Source organism: Alligator mississippiensis, chromosome 7, assembly GCF_030867095.1.
Source record: "Alligator mississippiensis isolate rAllMis1 chromosome 7, rAllMis1, whole genome shotgun sequence".
Lineage (NCBI taxonomy): Eukaryota > Metazoa > Chordata > Crocodylia > Alligatoridae > Alligator > Alligator mississippiensis.
Window position 1 is genome coordinate 7,497,758 of NC_081830.1, and position 25,893 is coordinate 7,523,650.

General features: G+C 53.3%; 1 protein-coding gene across 1 annotated transcript; it reads right to left on the reverse strand.

Moving 5' to 3' along the window:
* LOC102576117 (myosin-7) lies at positions 1-25,893 on the reverse strand. Its single transcript, XM_019487366.2, has 39 exons — positions 25,033-25,893; positions 24,669-24,876; positions 23,926-24,069; positions 22,778-22,934; positions 22,413-22,440; positions 21,952-22,063; positions 21,458-21,550; positions 21,211-21,274; positions 20,987-21,085; positions 20,311-20,414; positions 20,050-20,188; positions 19,827-19,945; positions 19,155-19,304; positions 18,765-18,935; positions 17,639-17,948; positions 16,899-16,972; positions 15,282-15,369; positions 13,877-13,994; positions 13,654-13,777; positions 13,293-13,429; positions 12,894-13,149; positions 12,370-12,612; positions 11,577-11,753; positions 11,177-11,322; positions 10,739-10,829; positions 9,883-10,272; positions 8,915-9,041; positions 8,487-8,605; positions 8,068-8,264; positions 6,973-7,156; positions 6,723-6,888; positions 6,269-6,393; positions 5,164-5,472; positions 3,843-4,046; positions 2,786-2,911; positions 2,320-2,595; positions 1,419-1,514; positions 227-361; positions 1-126 (listed from the first exon to the last, which is right to left on the reverse strand). The coding sequence occupies exons 2-39, from the start codon at positions 24,867-24,869 to the stop codon at positions 106-108; spliced, it is 5,820 nt and encodes a 1,939-aa protein (XP_019342911.1). The 5' UTR covers positions 24,870-24,876; positions 25,033-25,893; the 3' UTR covers positions 1-105.

Consider the following 25,893-nt stretch of genomic DNA (forward strand, 5'->3'; position numbering starts at 1 on the left):
CACAGTGTATTGCTGATTTATTTTCTAGACTGCAGGGAATGGGATGTTTGGTGCTAATATACAGAGGGGAAGGTTGGCAGTGGCCTCTGAGGGGTGTCATGGGAGTTACTCCTCATTCAGTCCCTTCTGGAAGAAAAGAGAGAGAGAGAGAGAGACAGTGAGAGAGAGGGGAGAAGGGAAGGGTGGGGAAAGGTAATGGGGGAGGGGTGGCCCCTCCATGGCTCACCTTGGCTCCAATGTCACGGCTCTTGGCCCGGAGCTTGTTGACCTGGGACTCGGCGATGTCGGCCCGCTCTTCAGCCTCATCCAGCTCATGCTGAATCTTCCGGAACTTGGCCAGGTTGGTGTTGGCTTGTTCCTCCTGCAGGCAGCACCAAGGAGAGAGTGGAAATGTACCTCTTACCCTGTGGGGCTCTGGGTCTTCTGTGGGGCCAGGCCATGGCAGGGTCAGCCTTGCCCCACTGCTGCCTGGTTGCTACCCAAGGGGAGGTTTCTGTCCCACAGGCTGCTCAGGGAGGGTGAGCACCTATGGAACTGTCCAGTGCTGGACTTCCAGCAGATGAGGGGTCCTGAAGGGGGTAGACCCTTCCAAGAATGCTGTCTAGCTGTCCATCCATGGATGCATCTCTCCCTCCCTCCCTATTCCTATGGGCTGCATCCATCCATCTATCCTTCTGTTCATCCATCTGTCCATCCATCCATTCAGCTACCTGTCTGTCCATCCATACATGAACTCAGCTGGCCATTTGTCTGTCTTTCCACCACCCATTCAACCAAATGGTTTGTAGGCCACTTGTCCATCCATCCAACCATCTACCCACTCACCATCCACCCACTCATCCATTAGTCCATTATCCCATCCATCCATCCATCCATCCATCCATCCATCCATCCATCCATCCATCCATCCAATTGTCCAGCAAACCAGCGTTCCCCTTGGCAGCCTCTGTACTGGACTGGCTACTGCCCCAGAAAGAAGTGTCCCTGGGCGAACTTCCCAAATTCACCTCTCATCAAAAGACCCCCTCCCCCCCCCAGTCCTCAGTGACTGCCCTCACCCCCTCTCGCCCTCCCAGTGAGGACTGTGGCTACCCCACTCTAAGATACTGGGATACGTGACTCATGACTAGCATGGGCTTTGGTTTTGCAATGCATGCTGCAAAGTAGGAGATGCAAGGATACACCAATTGCTGCCTCTTTCCAGTATGCATTGCAAGCCCCAAACCAACCATGCTTTGTGGACCAGACCCCCAGAATTCCCTGGAGAAGAAAGATCTCTTGCAGAGTGTTTGTCCTGGGCCCCTGGAACGTCTCAAGGCCTTCAGCTGGGTTCCGGCATGGGGGGTTGAGGGGCTTCAGGATGTAGAAAGAGTCATAGAGATGATCTAGATTCTCATCCCTACCCCCTGGACACTCACCGCCTCCTCTGCCTGCCTCTTGTAGGCTTTAACTTTGAGCTGGAGCTTATCCACTAGGTCTTGGAGACGGATCAGGTTCTTCCTGTCCTCCTCGGTCTGGAGAGAGAGCAGGGAGGTGAGATCACTGCTCAGGAACCCAACTGATTTTGACCCCCATGGATCTGGATCCATCCCTGCCCCCCTGCTCACAGCCATGAAGCTATGACTTCATGAGTGCTCCACTTCTCCAAGTGGGGTGGGAACTGAGCTCCTAGCCACCCATGACCCAAAGTGATCAGGTAGGAGGTGGTGGATACATGGCAATGCACTGTATTCTATATCATGCCTTCTGGTTTAGAGCTGGAAGCACCTAGTTTGTGGGTGCCTGCTTTGCCTGGATTAAGATGTACCCTTCAGGAGAGAACTATCTGGGGTTGGGAATATCCCACGTGATATTCTGCATTGGAACAACCACATATTTCAGTCACATGCCTTGTGTTTTAGCTCACCCTAGTCATGTTCTAGGTTATGCATCTAACACTGCAGGGTGGGAGACTTCTGGATCATTCTAGGCCAGGGGTGTTCAACCCCTAGCCTATGGGTCAGAATCAGCCTACAGCACTGCTCTCCTGATGCCAAATCTCTGGAACCATGGAAAGCCCCAGGCCCTGTGGACTGGATCTGGTGCTCAGTCACAGCATGCAGGGCCTGATCCACCCTGCAGATGGACCCCACACCATTCACTTGGCTTGTGGGACCAAAAGGTTAAACACCATATGGCTCTAGGCCATATCCCTTGTTTCCTATACCACCCCACTAGCATCCTAGCATCACCACATGTCCTGGGTCAAACCTCTTGTGTGTTGTAGCTCCAGGAGGGTGGGAGCCTTGGGTCCCAGGTCAGGGTTCTAGAGCACGATACCTGGTAGGTGAGCTCCTTGATGCGCCGCTCCGACTTGCGCAGGCCCTTGATACTTTCTGCATTTCGCTTTTGCTCAGCCTCCAGCTCGCTCTCCAGCTCCCGCACCCGGGCCTCCAGCTTCTGCAGTTGCTTCTTGCCACCCTTGAGGGCCAGCTGCTCGGCCTCATCCAGCCGCAGCTGCAGGTCCTTGATGGTCTGTTCCATGTTCTTCTTCATCCGCTCCAGGTGGGCGCTTGTGTCCTGCTCCTTCTTCAGCTCCTCTGCCATCATGGCCGCCTGCCCAGGGATGATAGTCAGGCTTGCCCCATTCCCTGAAATGGTCTGTCCTCCTCACCCAGAACATGGAAAACCCTTGGGTCCCATTTACTGTCCCCTGAACCACATGGTGCCCCTGCCCTGGAACAGGATGAGGGGCCATTATCAGCTGATGTGGGAAGGCCCTGTGCCCAGTCCCCTTAGCACTCACATCAGTGATGGCCTTCTTGGCCTTCTCTTCTGCATTTCGGCACTCCTGAACAGCCTCCTCCACCTCTGTCTGCAACTGGGCTATGTCAGTCTCCATCTTCTTCTTCTGGTTGATCAGGCTGGTGTTCTAGGTGGGGAGGGGAAAGAGCACAGAACAATGATACTTCATCAGCCATAGGCCAGGTTCCCACAGGGGGTTGGATTCAGGGCTGCTCAGTTACCTTTGGAACTATTCTAGAAATGCCTAGATCCCAACTCTTCCTAGACCAGTCTAGAACCTCTTTCTCAGATGAATTCCAAGCTAGCCCCTTAATCCAGAATGGAGCTGAAATTTTGCACCAGATGATCAAGACCTGGGCTTGAGATCATTCTAGACCTTCTAGGCTCCTAAGAGCACATGATAGTAGACCCTATGACTCTGTAAGAGTGGTTCCAGGTCACCATAGTGGCTCTAGTCTCCTGTAGCTCTAGAATCCAGGATACCACATGACCTGCAATCTAGAATGGTTTTGATGTTCTGGACTCATAGCCCCAGTCACCCCAGCAGCCGCCTACTCTGGAAGTGGGAACCTCTGCTATGGCTTGGTAACCACTGGTACTGATAGGATATTCTCTACACCAGAGCCAGGGATTGGTACTCTGGACTGTTGTGGTGACACAGGGAGGAAATCTCATTCTAGACTATTGCACAAACAACCCAGTTGCATGGATCTAGATGTTCCAGATCTGGACCTACACAGAAGTCCTGAGCATTAGTACTCCAGTCGGATGACCAAACTGGTGCCTACATTCTAGGTTACCCTTCTAGAGTGAGAGGATGATTGCTCTGGACAGGAGACTGAGGAGGCTCATGTTCTAGGCCATCAGTCAACATATCAAACTAGGAGTTCATCATCCAGAACACAGGACCAGGAGGAAGATCTCGACTGGGTTGCTTAAGAACATGGATGATTCTACATTTCCCCAGCTTATTTCTAAACCCCCTCAGCTCAACATCGGGGTTGGAGATTGGAGGTTGCTGCCCTGGAGAGGGGCTGGGGGTCCCCCATGGGCCTTACCTGGGAGTGCAGGAGCTGGACCCTCTCACTAGCCTCTATGAGCTCCTGTTCAGCCAGCTTGCGGGCCCGCTCTGTCTGTTCGACCACAGCCCGCAACTCCTCCAGCTCGGACTGCAGCAGGTTGTTGCGCCGCTCCACGATGGCGATGTTCTCCTTCAGGTCCTCATTGGCTCGCACCACGTCATCCAGCTGCAGCTGGGTGTCCTGGGAAGGGTTGGATCCAACATTTCCTGAGACAGGAAGTCCTAGCCACCCCCTACTGTAACAGGGTCCCAAAATCACTGTGTCTTCCTGTTAGGACCACTGGGATTCAAACCCACAGCGGAGAAGCAAAATCTGCCATGCCACCAGGCAGCTGGGCAGACACCAGTCCCAGCCCTTCCTGGTCCCTCCCGTGATGAAGGGGCAGGTGACCAGAAGGAGCCTATGGGAACCGTGAGCTCCTGACTGGGGGGTGGGGAAGGGTGCTATAAAACCCCTTCTGCTTCCTGTGCGACTTGTCCAGCAACGGCAGTCCTGTGCATGTTTCTGGACCTCTGCTTTGTTCCCACTGGCTCCTGCCTGATCCCAGTCTATTCACAGTCCCTGCCTCTGCCCTGTTTGGACCTCCTGGCTCTGATCTACCATCCACCCTGAACACAATACCACCTCAACCCTTGGCCTGATGACTTGGACTGCAACAGATCCCTGGTGACCCCAGCCTGTGTACGGTAACTTGTTAAGTGACTGCCCAGAGCTTGGTCCATCCTGACACTTCAGTGGCCCAGAGGGAGACGGCGGGTAGCAGAAGCCCTGCCATTTGCCAGTGAAAGTGCTTAGCAAAGACTAGGAGTGGAAGCTAGCGATTAGGCCACCACTTCCCTACTACCAAGACTCTGGACCCATGGGGAGCCAATGGTAACTGATCACAGCATACAGGGGTAGTGCTGGGCCCATGGGACTCAATCCCAGCATGTGGGGCAGGAAGAGGGTGGTGCTGGGCCCTGAGGCCAGTTCTGGGTCACAGGGCTAAATGGTCGAGTACCATAGCACTAAAGTAAGCTAATAAAAGGTAAGGGTGTAGGGAGAGAGATTAGACATGCCTTCAAGACAGCTGAGGTGATATGCTGTCCCATGGACCCTAAGGGCTGTGTGGTCTACACCCTCTGGGATAGGACACCCTTGCAACATGGTCACTAACTCATTGCCTGTTAATGGTTTGCTTTTATCACTTCATAAGTGGTCTTTGTAGAGTGGAACTGTGGGCTCTCCTTGTATGTTTTAGCCCTCACCATCCTTTAAGCACAACCGTTTAGGTAGTGCCTAGCTACAGCCCCATTACCTTGAGGTAGCTCTGTAGCGTCTTGACTTGCTTTTGGGCCTCAGCGGCCATGCGGTTGGCGTGGCTGAGCTGGATCTCCATCTCATTGAGGTCACCTTCCATTTTCTTCTTGAGGCGCAGAGCCTCATTGCGGCTGCGGGTCTCAGCATCCAGTGAGGCCTGAAGTGAGTCCACCACCCGTATGTGGTTGCGCTTGGCCTGCTCCATTTCCTCATCCTTCTCAGCCAGCTTGCGCTCAAAGTCTGCTTTGAACTGGTTGAATTCCAGCTGGGCCCGCAGGATCTTCCCCTCCTCATGCTCCAGGGAGGCCTAGTTGGGGCAGAGGGTGGAGAGAGAAAGGAAGGTAGAAAGAAGAGATCATATAAAGAGTGGAGACAGAAAAAGTTAGTGGGGAGACAGAGAACAGAGATATATTAGATAGGTAGATGGGTAGGTAGGTAAATAGGGGGATGGATGGATGGACAGTCAGATGAATGACTGGCTAGTTGGCTATTTGGATGAATAGATAAATAGCTATATGGATACCCTGTCACACAACTACAACCCCCATTGCCCCTAGATGCTGAAACTACCCTAACAGAGAGAGAGTGTTGGGGGAAAACAAAAGAAAAGAAATTTCGATTCAAAGAAGGAATGACCAAAAGAAATGCTTTGGTTATGGAGCAAAGACCGGAAAAAGAAATGGAGTGAAAGAGAGAAGAGAGGAAAGAGAAAGAAAGAGAAAGCACAAGTGAGGAATGAAATGTAACAGCAAACGGAATGGAGGTGTGAAGAGAGAAAAAGAGGAGATGGAGGGAGGGATGAACGGAAAGAGAAGAGAGCAGTAAAGGAGAAACAGTGAAAAGAGAGAGAATGGAGAAAGGACAAAACAGAGAATAGTGAGGTTGGGGAAGGGGAAAGAAGGAAGGAAAGATAAAAGGATGGAGGAAAGAAGACAGGAAAGAAAAGAAATGAGGATGGGAGATGGGAAGGGAATGGAAGACGTGAATGGTGAACAGCCTGACGAGGAAGAAAGGGAGGGAGAAGAGGTGAAGAAGGAGGGAAAAGGGGACTGGGAGAAGGACAGATAGCTGGTCAGGCCTGGCTGGGGAGATGGGACCCTCACCTCAGCCTCCTCCAGAGCTGCCTGCAGCTCCAGCTTCTCAGCATCCAGCTGCTTCCGTGTCTTCTCCAGCTCGTGGATGGTCTTCCCGCTGCTGGCCAGCTGCTCTGTCAGGTCCGAGATCTCCTCTGTAGGGGATGGGGGGGGTGAGACCTGGCTGTGAGCATGGATAGGAGACTGCGGCACCCCTGGAGGGTACTGGGGAGTGCCGGGCTGCAGGGAGGGGACCCTGGGCTGGGTTGGGTGGGGGACAGGGCAGGGCTGTGGGGGTGGGGCTCAATGAGGGCAGGGCATGAGTTGGTGATGCTGTGAGAGGCAGGCTCAGTAGGGGGCGTGGGGTTCCAGAGCAGGTGCCACACTGCAGGGGGTGGGGCAAAGGATGGGATTGGCTCCCAGGGCTCTGGGGGGGGGGCAGGGCCTGTGATGCTATAGGGGTCCTGGTGGCGGCCACCCTCACCCTGGAGGTTCTTGTTCTCCCTCTTGAAGGTCTCCAGGTGCTCCAGAGACTCCTCGTAGGCATTCTTGAGCTTGAAGAGCTCGGTGCTGAGTGATCGGGCCTCCTTCTGTGAGGCCTCCAGCTCTGTCTGCGACTCCTCAAACTTCTGCTTCCACTCAGCCAGGATCTGGGGGTGGGCGGGATGTGGTCAGACCCCCGCCTGTCACTTAGTCCCTGCCTGCCTCCCCATCTTCCTTCCACCCTTCCCCACCTTGTCAAAGTTGCGCTGCTTCTTGTCCATGGCAGCGGCAGCAGCGTTGGAGCGCTCCACATCCACCATCAGGTCCTCAATCTCATTCTGCAGCCGGTGCTTGGTTTTTTCCAGTGAGGAGCACTTGGCATTGACGGCCTCTACTGCCTCCTCTGCCTCCTGCAGCCGCTGCGCCAGCTTCTTCCTGCAACCGGGAGGCACCATGGGCAATGTTGGTCATCATGGAGGGCAAGGGAGAGGAGAGACATCCCCATCCCTATCCCCATTCCCAACTGAGACAAAGGAGAACTGAATATGGGAGGAACAAGGCTCAGACAATGTCAAGGAAGGGAGGGAGGGAGGTCCCATGAAAGATGAAAGGAAGGGAGGATGGAGAGAAGGAAGAATGGAAGGAAGGAAGGTCCCATGGAAGTTGGGAGGGAGGACAGAATGGCATGATAAGGACAGCAAGAGAGAAGACCGAATGAAATAAGCAAAAGAGGAGAAGCTGAAGGAACCAAGAGAAGGTGGAAAGAGAAAGAACAGGATGAACAAGGAAATGAAGGAGAACAAAGAAGCCAGAGGATGATCTAAAAAAGGAAAGGGCAACAGAAAGAAAGAAAAGACAAATGAAAGAATGAGCCAGAGGAGGGGGAAAAAAACAAGGAAAGGGCAGGGATGGAAAATATGCAGGAAAAAGAAAGGAAGGGAAAAGAGAATGAAGGAAATGAGTGAAAGAGATGAGAAAGCAAAAGAACAAATGAAGAAAGAGGACCAAAAGAAGAAAGAAGCAAGGGAGAGAAGCAGCAGGGGAATGAAGGAGAGGAGAAGTGGAGGACATAAAAATGAAGGAGGGAAGGAATGAGGAGGTGACAGGAAGTGGGGAGTGAAGGGGCCCCCAGGACAGGACAGATGAGGAGATGCAGGACAGCTGAGAATGTCTCTGGGGAAGTAGTGGGAGATGGTAGATTCAGCTGAGAACCCCCTAGTCTGGGACAGGGTTGGCTAGTGGCCAGCATGGGAGGTGAGCTGGGAACCCTGGGACAAAGTTAGGGTGCAGGCCTGGGTGGTGTTCAGGAGAGGACCCTGGTGCCCAGGGCTGTGGGCAGCACTCACTTGGCCTCCTCCAGCTCCTCAGTGCGCTGGATGGCGTCAGTCTCATACTTGGTCCGCCACTGGGCCACTTCAGAATTGGCCTTGGAGAGCGAGCGTTGCAGCTCGGCCTTGGCCTCTGTCTCCTCCTCATACTGCTCCCGCAGCAGGTCACAGTCATGCCGGGCCGACTGCAGGGCGTGTGCCAGCGCGTTCTTGGCCTGGGGGGGGACAGTGGGAGGGGAAAGAGCTCAGACGATGCCCCTCAATCCCAAATTGCAGTGCCCTGACCCCTTTCAGCCCAGCCAATGCCCTTCACTCCCAACCCATGGCTCCCTGCCCCCCTCCAGCCCTTACAGTGCCGCTCCATCCCAACCTGCAGCTCCCTTCCCTACCCTGAGCCCTGCCAGTGCCCCTCACTCCTGCCCCCAACAGGTCCTTGCCTTCACTTCCTCCTCCAGCTGCCTCTTGAGGTCCTCCAGCTGTTGAGTGTATGTGAGCTTGCCCCGAGTCAGCTGGTTGACCAGTGCCTCTTTCTCATCCAGCTGCCTGGCCAGTTCACCTGGGGGTGGCCAAAGAGGCAGGTGAGGGGTCAACCCTTGGGGACACCGCAGACCCTTCTCACTATCTCCAGATGTAGATGGGGGCCAGGAGGGAGAGCTTTTAGGGAGCTGGCTGGGAGGGAACAGGTTCCCAGTGGTACATCACCCTCCACATGAGCAGTAGGAGAAGGGGACAAGGCTCCCAAAGGTGCCATAAAGAAGACAGAGGTGTCTTGGAAATCCAGGGTGGGAGAAGGGGTTGTTGTGGTCCACCAGAGAGGTTGGAGTGACTGGGGGGTGGGGGGGGACGAGCAGGGGTCCCTGCTCACCATTCTCTGTCTGCAGCTTGGCGCGTTGGGTAGTGAGGTCAATGACCATGCGTTGCGACTCTTCTGACTTGGATCGATGCTCATTCATCTGGTCCTCCACCATCCGGCACATCTTCTCCAGGTTGGCCTGGCAGGGGTGAGAGGTCACAGTATCATAGAGCAGTACAGCTGGAAGGGACCTCCAGAGGTCATTTAGTCCAACCCCTGTCATCCCTATTCAAACCATCCCGTACAAATCCATTGCCTTACCTCTTTGCCTAACCATGAAGTCAAGCCTGACACAATACAAGACATAACACCCTAACCTGGCATAGGTAAAGCAGGGGGACCATGGTGATCAAAGTCCTGCTGCTGGAAAGGTTGAGAGATTCGGGAAGAGGGTCACACCCCATGCTACGGAGGAAAACAGTGCCCCCCCCATACATACTAATCTGACCATGGGATAAAATCCCTTCCTGACCTTAAATATGACAATTGGTCTAAGAATACGACAGAAGCAGGAACACATGGGGAGAAGAGAGTGAGAGAATGAAGGAATGAGACGGGGGCGGAAAACGGAGAGGGAAAAAAACCAAGAAGGAGGTAGGAAAATACCCAGCTCCCTCCATGACCCCTTCCCCTACAGGGACCTTTTGGGCTCTACAGGCACTAGTGCCTCTCCCCAAGCCATGGCGTCTCCTGACACCCATGGCCCCATTCCCAAGCTGTGACAGTGCCTCCTCGTCTGCCTAAAACTGGAAACTATTGGCCCCTCTCGCTTGGCCATGCCCCATTAATGACTTATCCTATTCCATCCTTTGTTCCACCCACTAGCCTTGGCCACGCTCTTCCTGCCACAGCTCATCTTCCACTTCCAGTCCAGGCTTCTTCCATGAGCTCTCACCTTTGAGCCTTGGTCCTGACCACTCATCATTCTCCACCTGCCAGACTTAGCCCTGGCCACCTCACTCTGGCCTTGAGGAGCTTACCTTGGCCTTGAGGAGCTGCTCCATGTTGGAGGCAACATCATCCAGCTCCAGCTTGAGCTCGCTCTTCTCCTTCTCCAGCTTCTGCTTGACGCGCTGCAGGTTGTCAATCTGCTCACTCAGCTCGGCCACTGAGTCAGCGTGCTTCTTGCGCAGTGTGGCGGCCGTGGACTCGTGCTGCAGTGTTGCCTCCTCCAGGTCTCGCCGCATCTTCTGGAACTCCACCTCCCTTTTCTTGTTTAGCTCGATCTGCACTGAGGTGGCACCACCTGCCTCCTCCAGCCGCTCACTGATCTCCTCCAGCTCCCGTGATAGGTCTGAGCGCAGCTTCTCCACCTTGGCCCGGGCTGTGCGCTCTGCCTCTAGCTCCTCCTCCAGCTCCTCAATGCGTGCCTGCAACCCACAGAGAGAAAGAGTGAGTGCCTCTTCCTTAGAACACCCCATGTTCTAGATCATGGAAGAACAGTCTAGATTCGTGGCTGAATCTGTGCCAACTCAGTTCCAATGGAGCCTGTTGGTGTTCTAGACCAAGCTGAGACCTATCTGGGTGCTCATAACAGCCCACAACCCTCACATTCAGATTTACTAGGACAGATGTTCTAGATTATGTGGGTGATCAAACACAGCTTGTTGATGTCCTAGATAAAACCAGGAAAGTGGAAAGAAGCCATACACATAGCCCAACAGGACACTAGGTTTTTCCAGGACAGGAAACTAGAAAACGGGAAGAAACGAGGACAGAATCCAGGCAGGAAGCTGTGGGGTCTGGTGGAGCTGTCCCAGGCTGATGGGTTCAGCAAGGGATGGTGCCCCTCTCCACAGCCTACCTCATAGGAGCAAGAAGCTGCTCCCAGCTTACCTGGAGTTCTTTGAGCTTCTTCTGGAGTTGGATAGCAATGGCTTGTTCATCCTCAATCCGTGCATTCAGGGCATTCAACTCAAAGTCTTTCCTGCAAGAGAGAACGATCAAGTTCTGTTTCTAGGTCTGAGGCAATGGGTGGGATATACTGGAGTAGAGTAAGGGGGATGGGAGCCAAGATGCCCGGGTTCAGTCTCAGATCTGGAAGTATGGTGTGATGGGTTAGAACATGGAGGTCTGGAAGCCTGGACACCTGGGTGCTATCCCAGATCTGGGAGGGGAGCGCGGGGTTTGATGTATTTGAACACTGGGGCTAAGAGCCAGGACACCTGGGTTCTATCCCATATCTGGGGGAGAGGGAGCCTGGAAGGTGAAAGTGGAGGCTAGTAGGGACCTGGGAGAAGAGACTCTTGGCCAAGGACCCAGGCAGCTCCTTACTTCTTGAGCTTCTCATCCAGCTGCTGCTTGTCATTCTCCAGGTCCATGATGCTTTCTTGGGCCAGCTTCAAGTCCCCTTCCAGCTTCCTTTTGGCCCGTTCCAGGTCCATCCGGATCTTCTTCTCCTGCTCCAGGGAACTTTCCAGCTGGTGTGAGAGAGACAACATCAACCCACTGATTGTCAATGAACCTGGCAACCATCCCCCAGGATCTTCTGGGAGGAGAAACCTTGTTGTGGCTAGAGTGTCATGGATTCCCTCCATCTAAACACATAGTGAAGGTTCTCCCACTCCATTAGAATTCCCCCTCCAGATGCAAACTTCCACAGAATCCGAGGAGACTCCAAGCAAAAATAACCAAGAGGGGGCAACACCCTTGCCCCAAGTCTGGAAGTACTCACGTCGTCCACCTGTTGCTCCAACTTCACTTTGGCCTTGGTCAAAGTGTTGACCTTGTCCTCTTCAGCCTGCAGGTCATCCAGAGCTTGTTGGTGGGCCTCCTGCAGGGCCTTCTTCTCCTTGGTCAGCTTGGCAATAATCTCATCCAACCCAGCCATCTCTTCTGTGAGGTTCTTGACCTGGGTGGGAGAAAAAAGTGGTGTGTGATGTTTCTGAAACTACAGAGCTCAGAGCCAAGAGCAGAGTCCTACATGTGAATGTTTATGCGCGTGTGTGTTGGGGAAAGGGGTGGGGGTGGAGCTTACCTTGTTCTCAACCTCACTGGGGTGATGTGCATTCAGCTTTGCAAGCATTAGTGCTAGTGAGCTCAACTCAACCCAATCTGACTAGTTAGGCGGACTGAATTGAGTTGGATTGGCTGAGTTGAACTTGCTCAACTCAACTCAGCTCAACCACCCTTGAAGCCGCTCAACTGAACTCCATTGACCAATCCACCTTGAATCTGTTCGACTCCACCCAACCCAGACCAATCAAACTTGAAGGTACTCGGGTGAACCCCATTGAAACAAGCAGCTTTTAATCCATTTAGTTCCACCCAACCCAGTTCAAAACACCCTTGAAACCACTCAACTAACCACTCCATTGAACCAACCAGACTTCTACACAAGCACCTCTACCCAACTGAACTCTCCAGCTTTGAACCTGTTCAACTCAATGCATCCTGAGACCACTCAACCCAACCCAATGAGCCTTGAGAGGACTGAACTGCAGTCCAGCTCGCTTCCTCATCCTCACCTTGTTCTCTGTTGCATGCTTTTCCTTCTCCACCTTGGCCAGGGACAGCTCCAGATCGTCAATGTCCTTCTTGAGCTCTGAGCACTCATCTTCCAGTTTCCTCTTCTTGGCTGTCAACTCAGCATTCATCTCCTCCTCATCCTCTAGCCTCTCCGTCAGTTCCTTTGCCTTGGCCTCCATCTGGATCTTGTTCTTGATCAGCTGGTCACAGCGTTCCTCAGAGTCTGCAAGATTGTCTTGCTCCTGGAAGTGAAGTGGATGATGTATGAAAAGCAAGAAAGGAAGAGGATGGGAAGTGGGTCTTGAGTAGGATCACAGGATCATAGAAAAGTTGGGCTGAAAGAGACCCATCCACATAACCCAATGTGGAAGTATGGTTTTCAGGAGAGGGCCAGAGGTTGAGCACCCCTGGTGCAAAGCATTCATGAAGGTATTGAACAGAGGCTTTTCACAGATCTTGGGCTCTCCTGCCATGAGACATGGATCTTAAAGGGGACTGAGGGCTGGGCCTCCTCGTCACTCACCGCTTGGACTTGCAGCTGGAGGTCATTCTTCTCCTGGAGCAGAGAGACCATCTTCTCCTCCAGCTCCTTGCGCCGCTGCTCCGACTTCTCCAATGCCTCCTTCAGGCGCCCAAATTCCTCTTTCATGGTCTGCATTTCCTTCTCGGTCTCTGCACTCTTCAGCAGTGGCTTGATCTTGAAGTACAGCTTCATCCAGGGCCAGTTCTTCACCCCCATGAAGGCCCGGATGTTCCACTGGATCACCAGCAGGGAGTCCCTGTAAAGGGGCAGGGGGTTGGTGGCCATGTGAGCTGGGGCTGCAAGCTTCTCCAATAGCAGTGCTCCCAGCACAGAGGCCAGCTCTGGGGCTGTGAGTTTCCCCCAGCAGTTCCCTAGACCACATCTCTATGCCTCATCTACCTGCGCTCCAAGATCTTCTTGAATTCTTGCCGAGACAGGTAGCCACGGACCTGGGCTTGGAGCCGGGTCATGATCCGGGCCAGACGCTCATCCCGCATCTCCTCCAATAACCCCAGCAGCCCAGCCTTGAAGAACACCTTTGCAGGGGGAAAAGAGGTAGAGGGCTATAGACCCCACAGAGCAGCATGGGACCCCCAAGTGCCAGGTGGGGGACAGGGCAGGGCAGGGCCCAGACTCCGGCAGCTCAGTACCCTCTAATGCCAACCAAGCTATCACTCTCCTTGCTTCCCAGGGATGTGGCTAGTGGTGGTCCTGCCCCCAAGAGGCCCCTCCCACCCCCAGGAAGGTCTCTCCCCCTCACCTTGGTGTGCCCAAACTTGTACTGGTTGTGGTCAATGTCGAGGGAGCCCAGCAGCTTCTCTGCCCCCTTGCGGCTGTCAATGAATTGCCCCTCAGGGATGGCTGCAGGGTTCAGGATGCGGTACCTGGAGGGGGCGAGGGAAGGGGGTGTTAGGGAGCCTGGACTACATAAGACCCCCAGAGTCTATGAACTTCTGTCCCAGTGGTGTCCCTGCCCAACCTACCTCTGCCTGAAGTCCCCGTAGAGGATGCGGTTGGGGAAGCCCTTGCGGCAGATACGGATGCCCTCCAGCACGCCGTTGCAGCGCAGCTGGTGCATCACCAGTGGGTTGTCCATCACCCCTGGGGGTGGGGCAAGAGGGGGGTGTTTAGACACAGGAAGGGGAAATGATAGACAGCTATGGGTCCCATTCCTCAACCCTTGGGTTGTCTCCACTCCCATACTGAATGAGGGACTGAATACATGCAAAGCCAGGCCCTGCCTCCTTCTCCTCTCCCCCAAAGCCCCTTTCTCCATCCTTTAGCCTTGCCCTGGTGCTTTTAGGGAAGATGCATGGAAATCAGGCCCTGCCCACTTCCTCTAGCCTGCTCTTTTAAGAGGGCAAGCAGCCAGACAGGTAGTTTGCAGATGGGGAGACAGGGATAATTGGAGTCATGTGACCAGCAGGGGCAGGGCTACAGCTATATAAGCCCAAAGCTTCAGCTGGCAGGGCAGTTTAGCCCTGGGACCTGGGGAAAGAGGAGCTCCTGGCAACAGAGCATCAGGGCTCTGGAGGTCACAGTGAAACTGGGTAAATGACTCTGGGGGTCTGGGAGCAGGAGACAGCTGCCTGGGGCAGAGAGAAAGCCAGCATGTGCAGGCAGGGGTTCCCTATTTACGTTAAGCCCAGAGTCAGTTTGGGTATCTGCTGGAGGGGGTAAGTATCCTGTTTTAAGGTTATGCTGGTGGTTTAGCTTTGAGCCCTGCTGGGGCAGGCTCAAGACCTACTCAAAGAGCCGGTAGCCCAAGAGGGCCTTTAGACAGAGGCTGCCAGAGCTGGGGAAGCTGGTTGGTCCCAACCGGCTCAAGATTGGGGTCAGGGCCCAGGAGGAGCCAAAGGCTCCAAGACCCCTACAAAGACCAAGACCCCTACAAAATGGATAATAGTACAGTAATACCGACAAGGCTTGGGGCGTGGTGTAGGCAAGGATCAGAGCCATGCAATCTGCTCTTAAGGCTACAGGTGCCCTGCAAGGGCATAGGTGAGCCAAGAAGAGCCTATTAGACTTGAGAGCCAAGCTGAGGTGAAAATCCAGAGAAGGGACTTTTACGGATTCAGGCTCGCAGGGAGCCTCCCTTACACTGTCTCCAGTAAGAACAAAGCATGGTAGGTGAGTGAACAAGGTGTGTGTATGGGGGGAAGAAGGGGGAAGGGGCTGTATTACAGCCTGAGCCAGGCAGGGAACACAGCTACCGGGGGCATCATGGCTGCCCCAATGGCCATGAACCTGCTACAGGCAGGGATGGAGGGCTCCATCTGTAGGCCACACCAGCCCTGCCTCCTTTGGCCTCATCCCTGCCCCTCAGCTGGAGGAGATGCAATGGGCACTGAAGGAAGGCTAATCTGTGCCAACTGTGACCCCACTAACCTGGAGACTTGGTCTCGTTGGGAATGATGCACCGGACAAAGTGTGGGTGGGTGGAGCGGAGGTTGGTCATCAGCTTGTTCAGGTTCTCCTGGGGATGGGGATGGAGGGAATGAGGCAGAGAGAGAGAGACGGAGAAAATGAGATGAAAGAAGGATAGAGAGAGGGACTATACCATCTTTTCTAGCATGCATCAAACACCCTTTCCCCACAAAACCAGCTGTGGGTAACTAGAGTGTATGTTACATGCAAGAAATATGGTAAGCACTGTTTATTGGGTGTAAAATCTGCAGACATCCACAGGGAGCAAAACAGTGAGTAGGCCAAGCTCCCTCATTGCTGCTGTTCACTGACTTAATAAAAGGTCACTTTCTTCTTCACTCTTTCTTTCAAAAACAAGGTGCATATTATATTCCAGGGCATAATGCATGTGAGAAGATATGGTAGATGTGAAGTTAGACATACAAAGACAGGCAGCATGGAGAAGGAAAGAGACAGAGGGGAGAGAGGGAAGGAAGAATGGATACATGAAATAAAAGGGAAATCAGCAGAAAGAGAGTGCAAAGAGAGACCCCAGCAGTCCTTTCTGCCCAAGTGCCGGGGGGCTGGACCCAATAATCTGTAAGGTTCCTTCCAGCCCCAAACAACTATGAAACTAATAAACCAGTAGCCTAGGGCTATATTATTCAGAGAAAATCAAATATAAATTTATTAGAATGTGCATTAATTTGCTATATCATATATGATGTATAATAAATGCAACAAACCAGGAGAAAATAACCAAAGGTGTTTCATTGGCCCTGTAGTCATTAGCATGACATGGGTACCTCTTTTCAGACTCATAAAATGCAATCAAGCCCTCTTGAGCATCATGGCAGTCCACCCAGTGCTTCAGTAAAAGTTATTTCAACACCCGAGTTCATGTTTTTAGCTAGAGTAAAAAATAGTCAGCTGGGTGGTGAAATAGGAGTTACATAACCAGGAGCAGCTAGCAGCAGAATTGCAATATAAAGGACAGTTTGATTAGTGGAACTTCGAGACCATTAAAAAGGAGAGAGGGGTGTTAACACCTGTGGAATGAAGTGATCAGAAGGAATCAGATAGATGACAATGGGCCATCAAGTCAAGTAACTCCCTCATTGCTGCCATTGCCAGGCAGTTGTTTTTAAACTTTGGGTGGAGCAGAAATCAAAGGTGAGGGGTTGGAACTGCACCACTGCATCCTGCCTGGATCTGCCCCTGGACACAACCAGTCAGAGGAATCCAGAGAAAGAGGAAGGGGGGAAAAGAGAAATAAGGAAAATGGAAAGAAGCAATGGAAAAAGAAGAAAGAAACAAGGAAGAAGAAAGGAGGGAAGGGAGACAGAGAGAAAGAGAAATGGCTGGAGGGGACTATAAGGAGAAGAAAAACAGGTAGAAGAAGAAAGGGACTAGAGTGAGAGACATGCACAGACAGATGGAAGGGGAGGGGGGGAACCGGCATGAGAAGCCAAGAATATGAGATGCAAGAGGAGGTGGATGGTGGATCCCATAGGATTTGTAAGCCAGACACCCCTCCCCAGGCCATGTTTTACCCACACCCCACTAAAGTCTTCAGCCTGCCTGGGGCCTGGTCCTCACCCGATGCAGAGCTGACACTGTCTGGAAGGATGAGCCCTTCTTCTTTGATCCTTTGCCTTTCCCAGTTTCAGAAGCTGCAGGGAGAAACCAGGACATGTCACAATAGGGAGTTGGGTCTGGTGAAGTCAAACAAAGGAGCTTGGAGCCCAGATGCCTGAGGTCTATTTCCATTGGGGCTGGGGGTGGGGTTAGAGCAGGGGAAGTGGGACCCAGGCCCCTTGTCTTCCACCCCAACTCTGAAAGGGAAGTTGGCGTGTAATGAGCTAGAGCAAAGGAAGGTGCTGGGAGCCTGGCCATCCCAGCTCTGGGGTGGAAATAGGGTGTGGGGAATTAAAGCAGGGGGGACTGGGAGCCAGGCTGTCTGGGTTCCATCTCAGTTCTGGGAAGGGAGTGGGGTCTCAGGGGTTAGGGAGGCTAAGAATCAGGACACCTGGGTTCTCCCCAGCTCTGGGAAGGAAGTAGGATCTAATGGGTTAGAGCAGCAGAGGTGGGAGCCAGAAAACCTAGGCTCCATCCTCACCCTGGGAAGGGAATGGAGTCTGTAGGGTGGGGAAGGTTTGAGCAAAGGGCTGGAAACCAGGATGCCTGGGTTTTATCTCTGCTATGGAAGGAATGTGAGAGCTGGTAGATTAGAGTAGGGGGGGCTAGGAACCTGGGCTCTTAGGCTCCTGGACTTCTGGAACATGTCCACTCTGGGATGGTAACTGGGCTTGGTGGTTTAGAGTAGGGGGGTTTCTTACGTGAATCGGACCCAGTGTAGTTGGCAAAGAGGAGAGCAAGGAGTTTGAGGGCAGATTTCTGGTAGAGCCCCACAACAGTTTCATTGAGGGGGTCCTTGTTCTTCTGCAGCCAGCCAATTATGTTGTAGTCAACGGTGCCAGCATAGTGCATGAGGGAGAAGTGTGCCTCTGGCTTCCCCTTGATGTTCCGCGGCTTCCCAAAGTTGGCCGACTTTCCCAAGTGATTATCAAAAAGCTTGGCTTTGAAGGTCATATCTGTGGCCTTCGGGAACATGCACTCCTCTTCCAGGATGGACATGATGCCCATGGGCTGCAAGAGAACCGGGGGAGGGCAGGGGCATTAACCATGAAGGCAGGTTTGCTAACCCAAGAACACTTTTTCTACTGATAATCTGCAAGTTTCTTTACTGACAGCCAAACTTTTTTACTGGCATGTGTTGTTGCTGACATGCGTTTTAGATAATATATGTGTAACTCTTCTTCCAGACTCTAGACATAATGGCTGGGTTCAAATTTAGGGGTTTAACATCAAACATCATAAAACAGTAAAAGAAGTTCAGTTGTCAGAGAAAGACGTTTGCAGGAAAAAAAGGAGCGTTCGAACTTTACTTGACTGCAGTGATAGTTTCACATTGTGCTGCTCTCCTTTCCTTCCAGGACTCCCCTACTCACTCCAGCACCCTTATGCCCCCAGCTGCCCCCTGCTGCCACATCCAGCCTGACCCCTGCTAGACCTACTTTCCCCCTTCTAGCACAGACCCCCAAAGAAGCCTATCTGTGACCCAGCAGTGCATCCAAACAGCCTAGGATACAGCAACAGCATATGGCTGAGAGAATGCCCTCTGCAGGGTGCTGCACTTTCACTCAGATGCCAGGGGGCACAGCTGTACTCTGTCTGCCAGAGATTCAGTCAAGCTTCAGCTGCTTAGCATTTTTACTGGAGGCTAAAGTTTTTCATATGGACTTTCTTGACAGCTTTTAGCCTTTTTTTCTTTTACTGATAATTGGCAACCCTGGATGGAGGGCTCTGGTGTTTCCCAATGGAGGGCCCAACCTCCTGTTCAATGATGGCAGGAACATCCAATAGTAGGCCCACAGTGAAGGGAGGAATCCAAGCCATACATACCTTCTCTATGAGGTCAATGCAGGCCTGCAAGTCCATGCCAAAGTCAATGAACTCCCACTCAATGCCCTCCTTCTTGTACTCCTCTTGTTCCAGCACGAACATGTGGTGGTTGAAGAACTGCTGCAGCTTCTCATTGGTGAAGTTAATGCAAAGCTGCTCAAAGCTGTTGTACTAGGTAGGGGGAAGTGGAGACCAGCGTGAATCCAGTGGTTCTTACTGGGGGGAACTTGGGGCTGGAGCAATGGAGAAATCCAACCCAGAGCCAATGCTCTTGCCCCACAGCTCCCAGAGTGCTCCCTGCTGGGGCTGGAATAGCCAGGAGTTCCCCACTATGGCCAGCACTCTGGCCCCACAACCCCCAGACCACCTCCTGTTGGTAGGCACACTTACATCGAAGATCTCAAAGCCAGCAATGTCCAGTACACCAATGAAGTACTGACGTGGCTGCTTGGTCTCCAGTGTGTTGTTAATTCTGGTGACCATCCAGCTGAACATCTTCTCATAGACTGCCTTGGCCAGGGCTCCGGTAGCATAGCACACCTGGGTGAACACAGAGTCTCATGACCTGAGCCCTCCTAGGAACTGGGATGGTGAATCCCAGCTCCAGTATCCTGACTGGCCCCAGGGCTGGGCTCATGGATCCCCCTCTACTCACTGAACCCCTTGGTGGAAAGAAACAGCAGAAGGAAGAAGCCCAAAAATGACAGAGAGAGGAGAAACTGGCTCCCAGAGAGAGAGAAAGAATCAAGGGAAGAAGAAAAAGAGAGAAAAGGAGAAGCAGTAAACAAGCATGGAAGGAAGGAAGGAAGGAAAATAGCAGTGGGAAAGATGGGAAGAGCCAAAGGAAAGAGTGATGAATGGATGAAGCAATAAAAAGAATAAGGGAAAAAAGAAAGGAAGTAAAAATGAGCAAATGAAGGAGAAACAGGAGACCGAGCAGTGAGAGGAACATAAGGAGAAGGCAAGGGAGAGAGATGAAAGCAGAAAAAAAGGAAGGAAGAATGGAGAGATGGACAGACTAATGGATGGATGGCCAGCCCAGCCACCATCTTGGAATCTTACCTGCTGCACAGTCTGCCCCTTGGTGACGTACTCGTTGCCCACTTTGACCCGGGGGTGGCACAGCCCCTTGAGCAGGTCGGCCGAGTTGAGCCCCATGAGGTAGGCCGACTTGTCTGCCTCTAGAAAAACAGAGGAGACAAAGTGAGTCCCCTCAACCCTAGCTGCAACCCATGTGAGTCCCTCTCCACTGGCCTTGTGCTCCCAGGACCCAGTCAGCACCCACCCTCTGTGCCATCAGGCTCAGCCTGCTCCTCCCGTTGCTTCTGCTTGAACTTCATGTTGCCGAAGTGCATGATGGCACCCGTCAGCTTGTAGATGGAGTTCTTCTCCTCTTGGGTGAAGCCCAGCACATCAAAGGCACTCTGTGTTGGGAGAGGGAAAGAGCCTTTGTGTCATCGAAAAGTGTCCCCCCCATGGGTCCTCCACTAAAGTCTGGAGGAGTCTTCTAGCCATGTTGCCTTGGCAGTCTTCAGGTGCTACTCACGTCAGTGGCCAACAACTCTTCTCCATCATCAATGGACGGCACTGTAGTCTCCCCTTGGGAGATGAAGGCGTAGTCATAGGGGTTGTTGGTTACCAGCATCATGTCTATGGAGGGAGAAAAGGGGGCAAGTGAGGCAGCCTTGCCCAATAGGAGAAAACCCTTATCTAGGTGATGCCTCTGCTCCTACTCCCGGTTGGGTGCTGACAGAAATCAATGCAACGGAACTCAAAAATGCAACCCAACTCAAGGGAAGGTCACATATGGGCCCCACAATTTGGAGTCAACCAGAGTTGGAGCCATGTGATGTGAGGTTTGTGGAATCATTGATACATGAGGCTACTCAACTGGATAGGAAACCACATGATGGGGTCTCAGTCAGCTTGATCCCAGTCAGCATTGAATCCAGGAAGGGAAGGCTTAGAGCTCTCCCCACTCTCCACTTGACTCAATTCCATGGGAGTCATTTCAGGACTCTGGGCTTACTGGGCCCACTCTTCAACTCAGGATGAACCACAGTCCTTCCACTCAAAGACTGGAGACTCTTCAACTCACCTCATACAGACCTGAGGCTGAGGAGCTTAGTGAGACCTGAGCTTACCCACTTACTTGAAGGCCTCTCAACCCAACATAGAAAGGTGACCCACCAATCCAAGCACCATCAGCTAGTGAGGCTTACCCAACAGCTCTGGCTTCTTATTGGACAGGATCTGGTAGTAGATGTGGTAGTTCCTCTCAGACTTGAGCTGGAAGATAACCCGGGATTTCTCCAGGAGATCTGAGGGAAGGGAAGAAAAAGGTGGATGAGAGAGATGGTCTTGGGAGAGATGGAGAAGGTGCATGAAGGATGAGACTCAAGGGGTGGGGAACAACACTGAGAACAATGGTGTCCATCACACTTACAGGTCTCAATGTCAGCAGAGGCTAGCTTTCCTGTTGCCCCAAAATGAATTCGGATGAATTTACCCTGAAGAGGAATGAGAGTCATCCAATGCCCATTGTAAGGACTTGTATAACAGGGATGGCCCCAAAGATCCTTTCCCAGCCAGACACCAGCCTCCAGACCTATCCATCCCACATGCAGAGCCCTCCTGTAGGCTCCCATCTGAAAGAGCTATTCCCTAATCTGCCCCAATCATGGGACACTCACAAATCGGGATGAGTTGTCATTCCTGACAGTCTTGGCATTACCAAAGGCCTCCAAGGCAGGGTTAGCCTGGATGACTTGATCTTCCAATGTCCCCTGAGGTGGTAGGTGACATCAGATAGGCATGGAGGAAGTGGGAGGAAGAAAAGGATATCGTCAGAGGGCAGGAAACACAGTGTAAGGCAGAGAATGGGTGACAGGGATGGATGGATGGGCATAGGCACAGATAAACACATTAAGGATGGACATGGGAACGAATGAAGAGTCATACTGGGATGAGTGGATGGATACTGAGATAGATACAGGGATGGATGGAGGATATGAAAAACAGATGGAAAGATATGAAGATGGAAGGATGGAGAGAAAGATACAGGAATGGATAGGAAGAGGGACACAGAGATAGGCAGATGGCTCCATGCATCCAGCACTAAAGGACTGCAGGGATAGACAGTCAGCTTGGACAGATGTGCATACCCATGGGGGAGTGGGGTGCTCACCTTGCCTGTGGCAACCGGATCCTTCTTGCTGCGGTCGCCAATGGCTGCAATGACCGCAAAGTACTGGATGACCCGCTTGGTGTTCACAGTCTTCCCTGCCCCGGATTCTCCGCTGAGGGGGGAGGCAGTAGAGATAGTAAGATATGGGGGGTGGGGCAGAGCAAAGAAGTATAAGGGGGTGGCAGGTCAGAACTTGAGCAAGGGTGGGGTAAAACGTCAAGGGGTGGAGCTAAACCTCAAGGGGGTGGGGCTACACCTTCAGTGCTAACCCTCCAATAGGTAGAGCTAGGGGTTCAATCGATGGCAGGGAGGTACAGCCTTTGGGGCAGGCCTACACCAGGAAGGGGTGCCACTATGACATAAGAGAGGCAACAGTATTGGAAGGCAAGGGTACAAATGCTTCTGGAGTGCCCTGGCTTCCTGGGAAGGGGCCCAGGGGTGACTGCAAGGGGAAGACTCACGTGATGAGGATGGACTGGTTCTCCCGATCTGCGGCCAAGAAGGGGAAAAGAAGAAAGAAAGTGAGATAGCTAAGATCTAACTGCCCCATCCCGCTGCCCCCAGCACTGCCTTCTCCAGAATAGCAGCAGGGTCTGCAAACCCACCAGTATGCAGGGTAGGATGGGACAGAGAAGATGAAGGGGTAGAGCTAGGATTATGGTTAAGGGTATAATTTGGATTAGGGATAAGGTTATGGCCAAGGGTATAATTAAGGGTAAGGTCATGGTCAGGAGTATAATTAAGGTTAGGGGTAAGGTTATGGCTAAGGGTATTATTAGAGTTAGGGGCTAGGAGTTATGGTGTGGGTCACATGACTGCTTCTTACCCGTCAGCATGTATTGATAGGCATTGTCAGAGATAGAGAAAATGTGGGGCGGGGCTTCACTCCTCTTCTTGCCCCGATAGGCACCCACCACCTCTGCATTGTACACCGGCAGCCACTTGTAGGGGTTGATGGTCACACAGAACAGCCCTGAGTAGGTCTGGAGAGAGGGGGAAAGGACAGGATTAGGACCAGAGAGAGAGGGAGGATAAGAATGGCAAGACCCTCTCCTGCCCAGGGGTCAAGCAGTGGTGCTGCCCAGCTCCAGCTTGGAGGGGATGCGATGCCCCAAGCAAATGAAGGACCTGCCCCCACCCACATCCTGGGTCTGGATGACCAGATGGAAGGCCAGGGAATCAGCTGTCCTGGTCCAGAACAGCCTGGCAACCTGGCTCTAGAGTGTCTGACACAGGGTGGCTATGAGGCCCTTGGCTCTAGAGTGTCACCCTCTGGAAATGGCTCAAGGGCCCATGCATGAGGGCTCCAGAAGGGTCCCCGCACTGTGCACCCTGGGTATCTGGCTCCAGAGAGATGCTGGTTCCCCATAGTCTAGAATGCCTGGGTCCATAACAAGCTGAGCATGTCTTGGTCTGGAGCACCTACCCCAGAGCATCTCTGATGGCCCAGATCTAGAACACCTGACTTCAGGACATCTTGCATGACCCCGATCTCCAATACCCAACTACAGGGCATCTCTCATTACTCAGGGTTGGGACAACCAACCACAGGGTGTCTCTTGTTACCCTGATCCACACACTACCTCAGGGTACATTTCATCTAGAACACCCGACCGTAGGACATATCTTGGTAGTCCTGTGTAGACAACTCAGTCCCAGGGCATCTCTCATGGCCCTGATCTAGAGCAGTGACCCTGACTGAGAACCCCCAGTCCTAGGGCATCTCCAATGACGTCACTCTAGACCCCCCCCCCCCCCCCCGGCCCCAAGAGGCAGCAATCTCTCCAGCTGGGCTGTCCAGGCCCAAGATGATAGTGCTTCTCCTGATCTTGTAGACTTGTAGAGAAGTCAGGCTGGAAGGGACCTCTAGAAGTCATCTTGTCCAACCCCCTCCATCAGGGTTGCCTGGGGGTGATTCTAAGGCTCCAGGCCCCATGGACAAGGGGAGGGGGCGGGGGGGGGCAGGGGACTCACGTAGATCATCCACGAGGCGTAGCGTTCCTTGAGGTTGTAGAGGACGGCCGGCTCATGGAGGAAGGTCAGCATGGCCATGTCCTCGATCTTGTCGAACTTGGGTGGGTTCTGCTGCATAAGCTGATCCTCCTTTACGGTCACCGTCTGCCAGGGTTGCCCTCAGGTTAGCTGGGACCCAGCACCCCAGGGCAGGGGCAGGGAATGGGTCCTGGCCGAATTGGGTGGAGGAGGAGACCAAGTGGGGGCACCCCAGGAAGCTGGGAGACCCCTGAGACCCCCAGAGGGATGGAAGGGGCTGGAGGGGGTCAGGATTGAGGCTAAAGGGGAGAGCCTGGGAGGGATGGAGGCAGTAGGGGGGTGGGGATTGGAGGGGTGCCAAGGGGGGGGGGCAAGATGAGGCAGTCCCAGGGGGCACCATGGTCAGGACAAGGACCCCAGGAGGGGCTGGAGCAAGTCAGAGCAGTCCCAGGGGTCACGGTGGGAAGTGGGAACATGATGGGGGAATCCTAGGGCTCAAGATAATCTAACTCCAAAGGGCACTGGAGGGGTGGGGGCTGGGGCATCTCCAGGGGGTGCTGTGGGGTGCCTGGGGTAGGATGGGGAACTTCAGGGCGAGCTATGGGAGGATTGGGGCGAGATCTGGCAGATCCAGGGAGGCCATGGGGGCCCAAGGCAACCCCAGGGGGTGTCATCGGGGGCGGGGCAAATCCATGCGATGCCATGGGGGGTGGAGCGGGCCTTACTTTGCCATTCTCAGTTTCCGCCGTGACCTTGCCACCCTCGCGGGAGGTGATCTTGGCCTTGACAAACTCCTCCTTGACATCAGGCACGAAGACGTCACGCTTGAGGTCAAAGGGGCGGGTCTGGGCCTCCACCCGCTCCTTGTCCGACTTGCGCAAGTAGGGGGCGGCCTCCCCAAATTCTGCCATCTCCGCATCTCCCATGGTGCCTCTTGGGAAGCAAGGGAGGGCTTGTGAGCCAGGCATGGCTGGGCCAGGGCCTCAAACCCCTGGCCTGGAGGCTGGAGGGCCCGGGAGGCAGCTGCCTATAGGAACATGCATTTCCTGCTGCGATCCCACCCCAGAAGCAGTCGCATCTCGGCCCTACCTTGTGTGTCCTGGTGGGTCCTGGAAAGAGGAAGGTGGTGGCTGGGTCTGTCCCCGGGGCTGGAGTCCTGGCAGGGGAAGGGGTCAGCAGGGAGCGGTGGAGACCTCCCCCGCGTGGGCGCAGCCCCTCTGACCAGGCCCGGACAGACACACGTTGTACATGCAGGGAGGTGCACACGGACCACACACACATATAAACACTGGCTGCACACACATGCCCCCCCTACCCCCAGATGGCACACACAAGTCCACACACACACAAGCACCGATTGGACACTCACTGTGCACATCTACATACACATTGCACACATGGATTGCACACATACACATCTGCACATGGATGACACATACCACTTGCACAATTGAGTGCCCTACACACTTATACAGAGCACATACATGTGCAAGGAGACGTGTAGCATACACATTGCACAAGTGCCTACATGAATTGCACATGCTAGTTCACACACAAACACAGATCGCACACACATTGCCCACATACATGTTCCTACAGATTACATGCACACGTACATGCAGACTGCACACACACACAACCACACACATGTGTAGACACACGGATTGCACACACAAGTGCACACATGCAAACATAGGCCCCACACATGCAAGAACACATGCCAATTCCACATGCAGGCGGTGCACTCACACAAGTACACACCTAAGCACAGATCACACACACAGACTGCACAAGCACCTATGCTCACAGACACACACCCCAGTACCCACATGCGTGTCCACACAGATTGTACATGCGTGTGCTTGTAGACAGCGCAAGTGAGGGCATCACAGATGTATGTGGCTTGCACACACGGATGGCACCCCTGCACGTTCACATACCTGAGCGCAC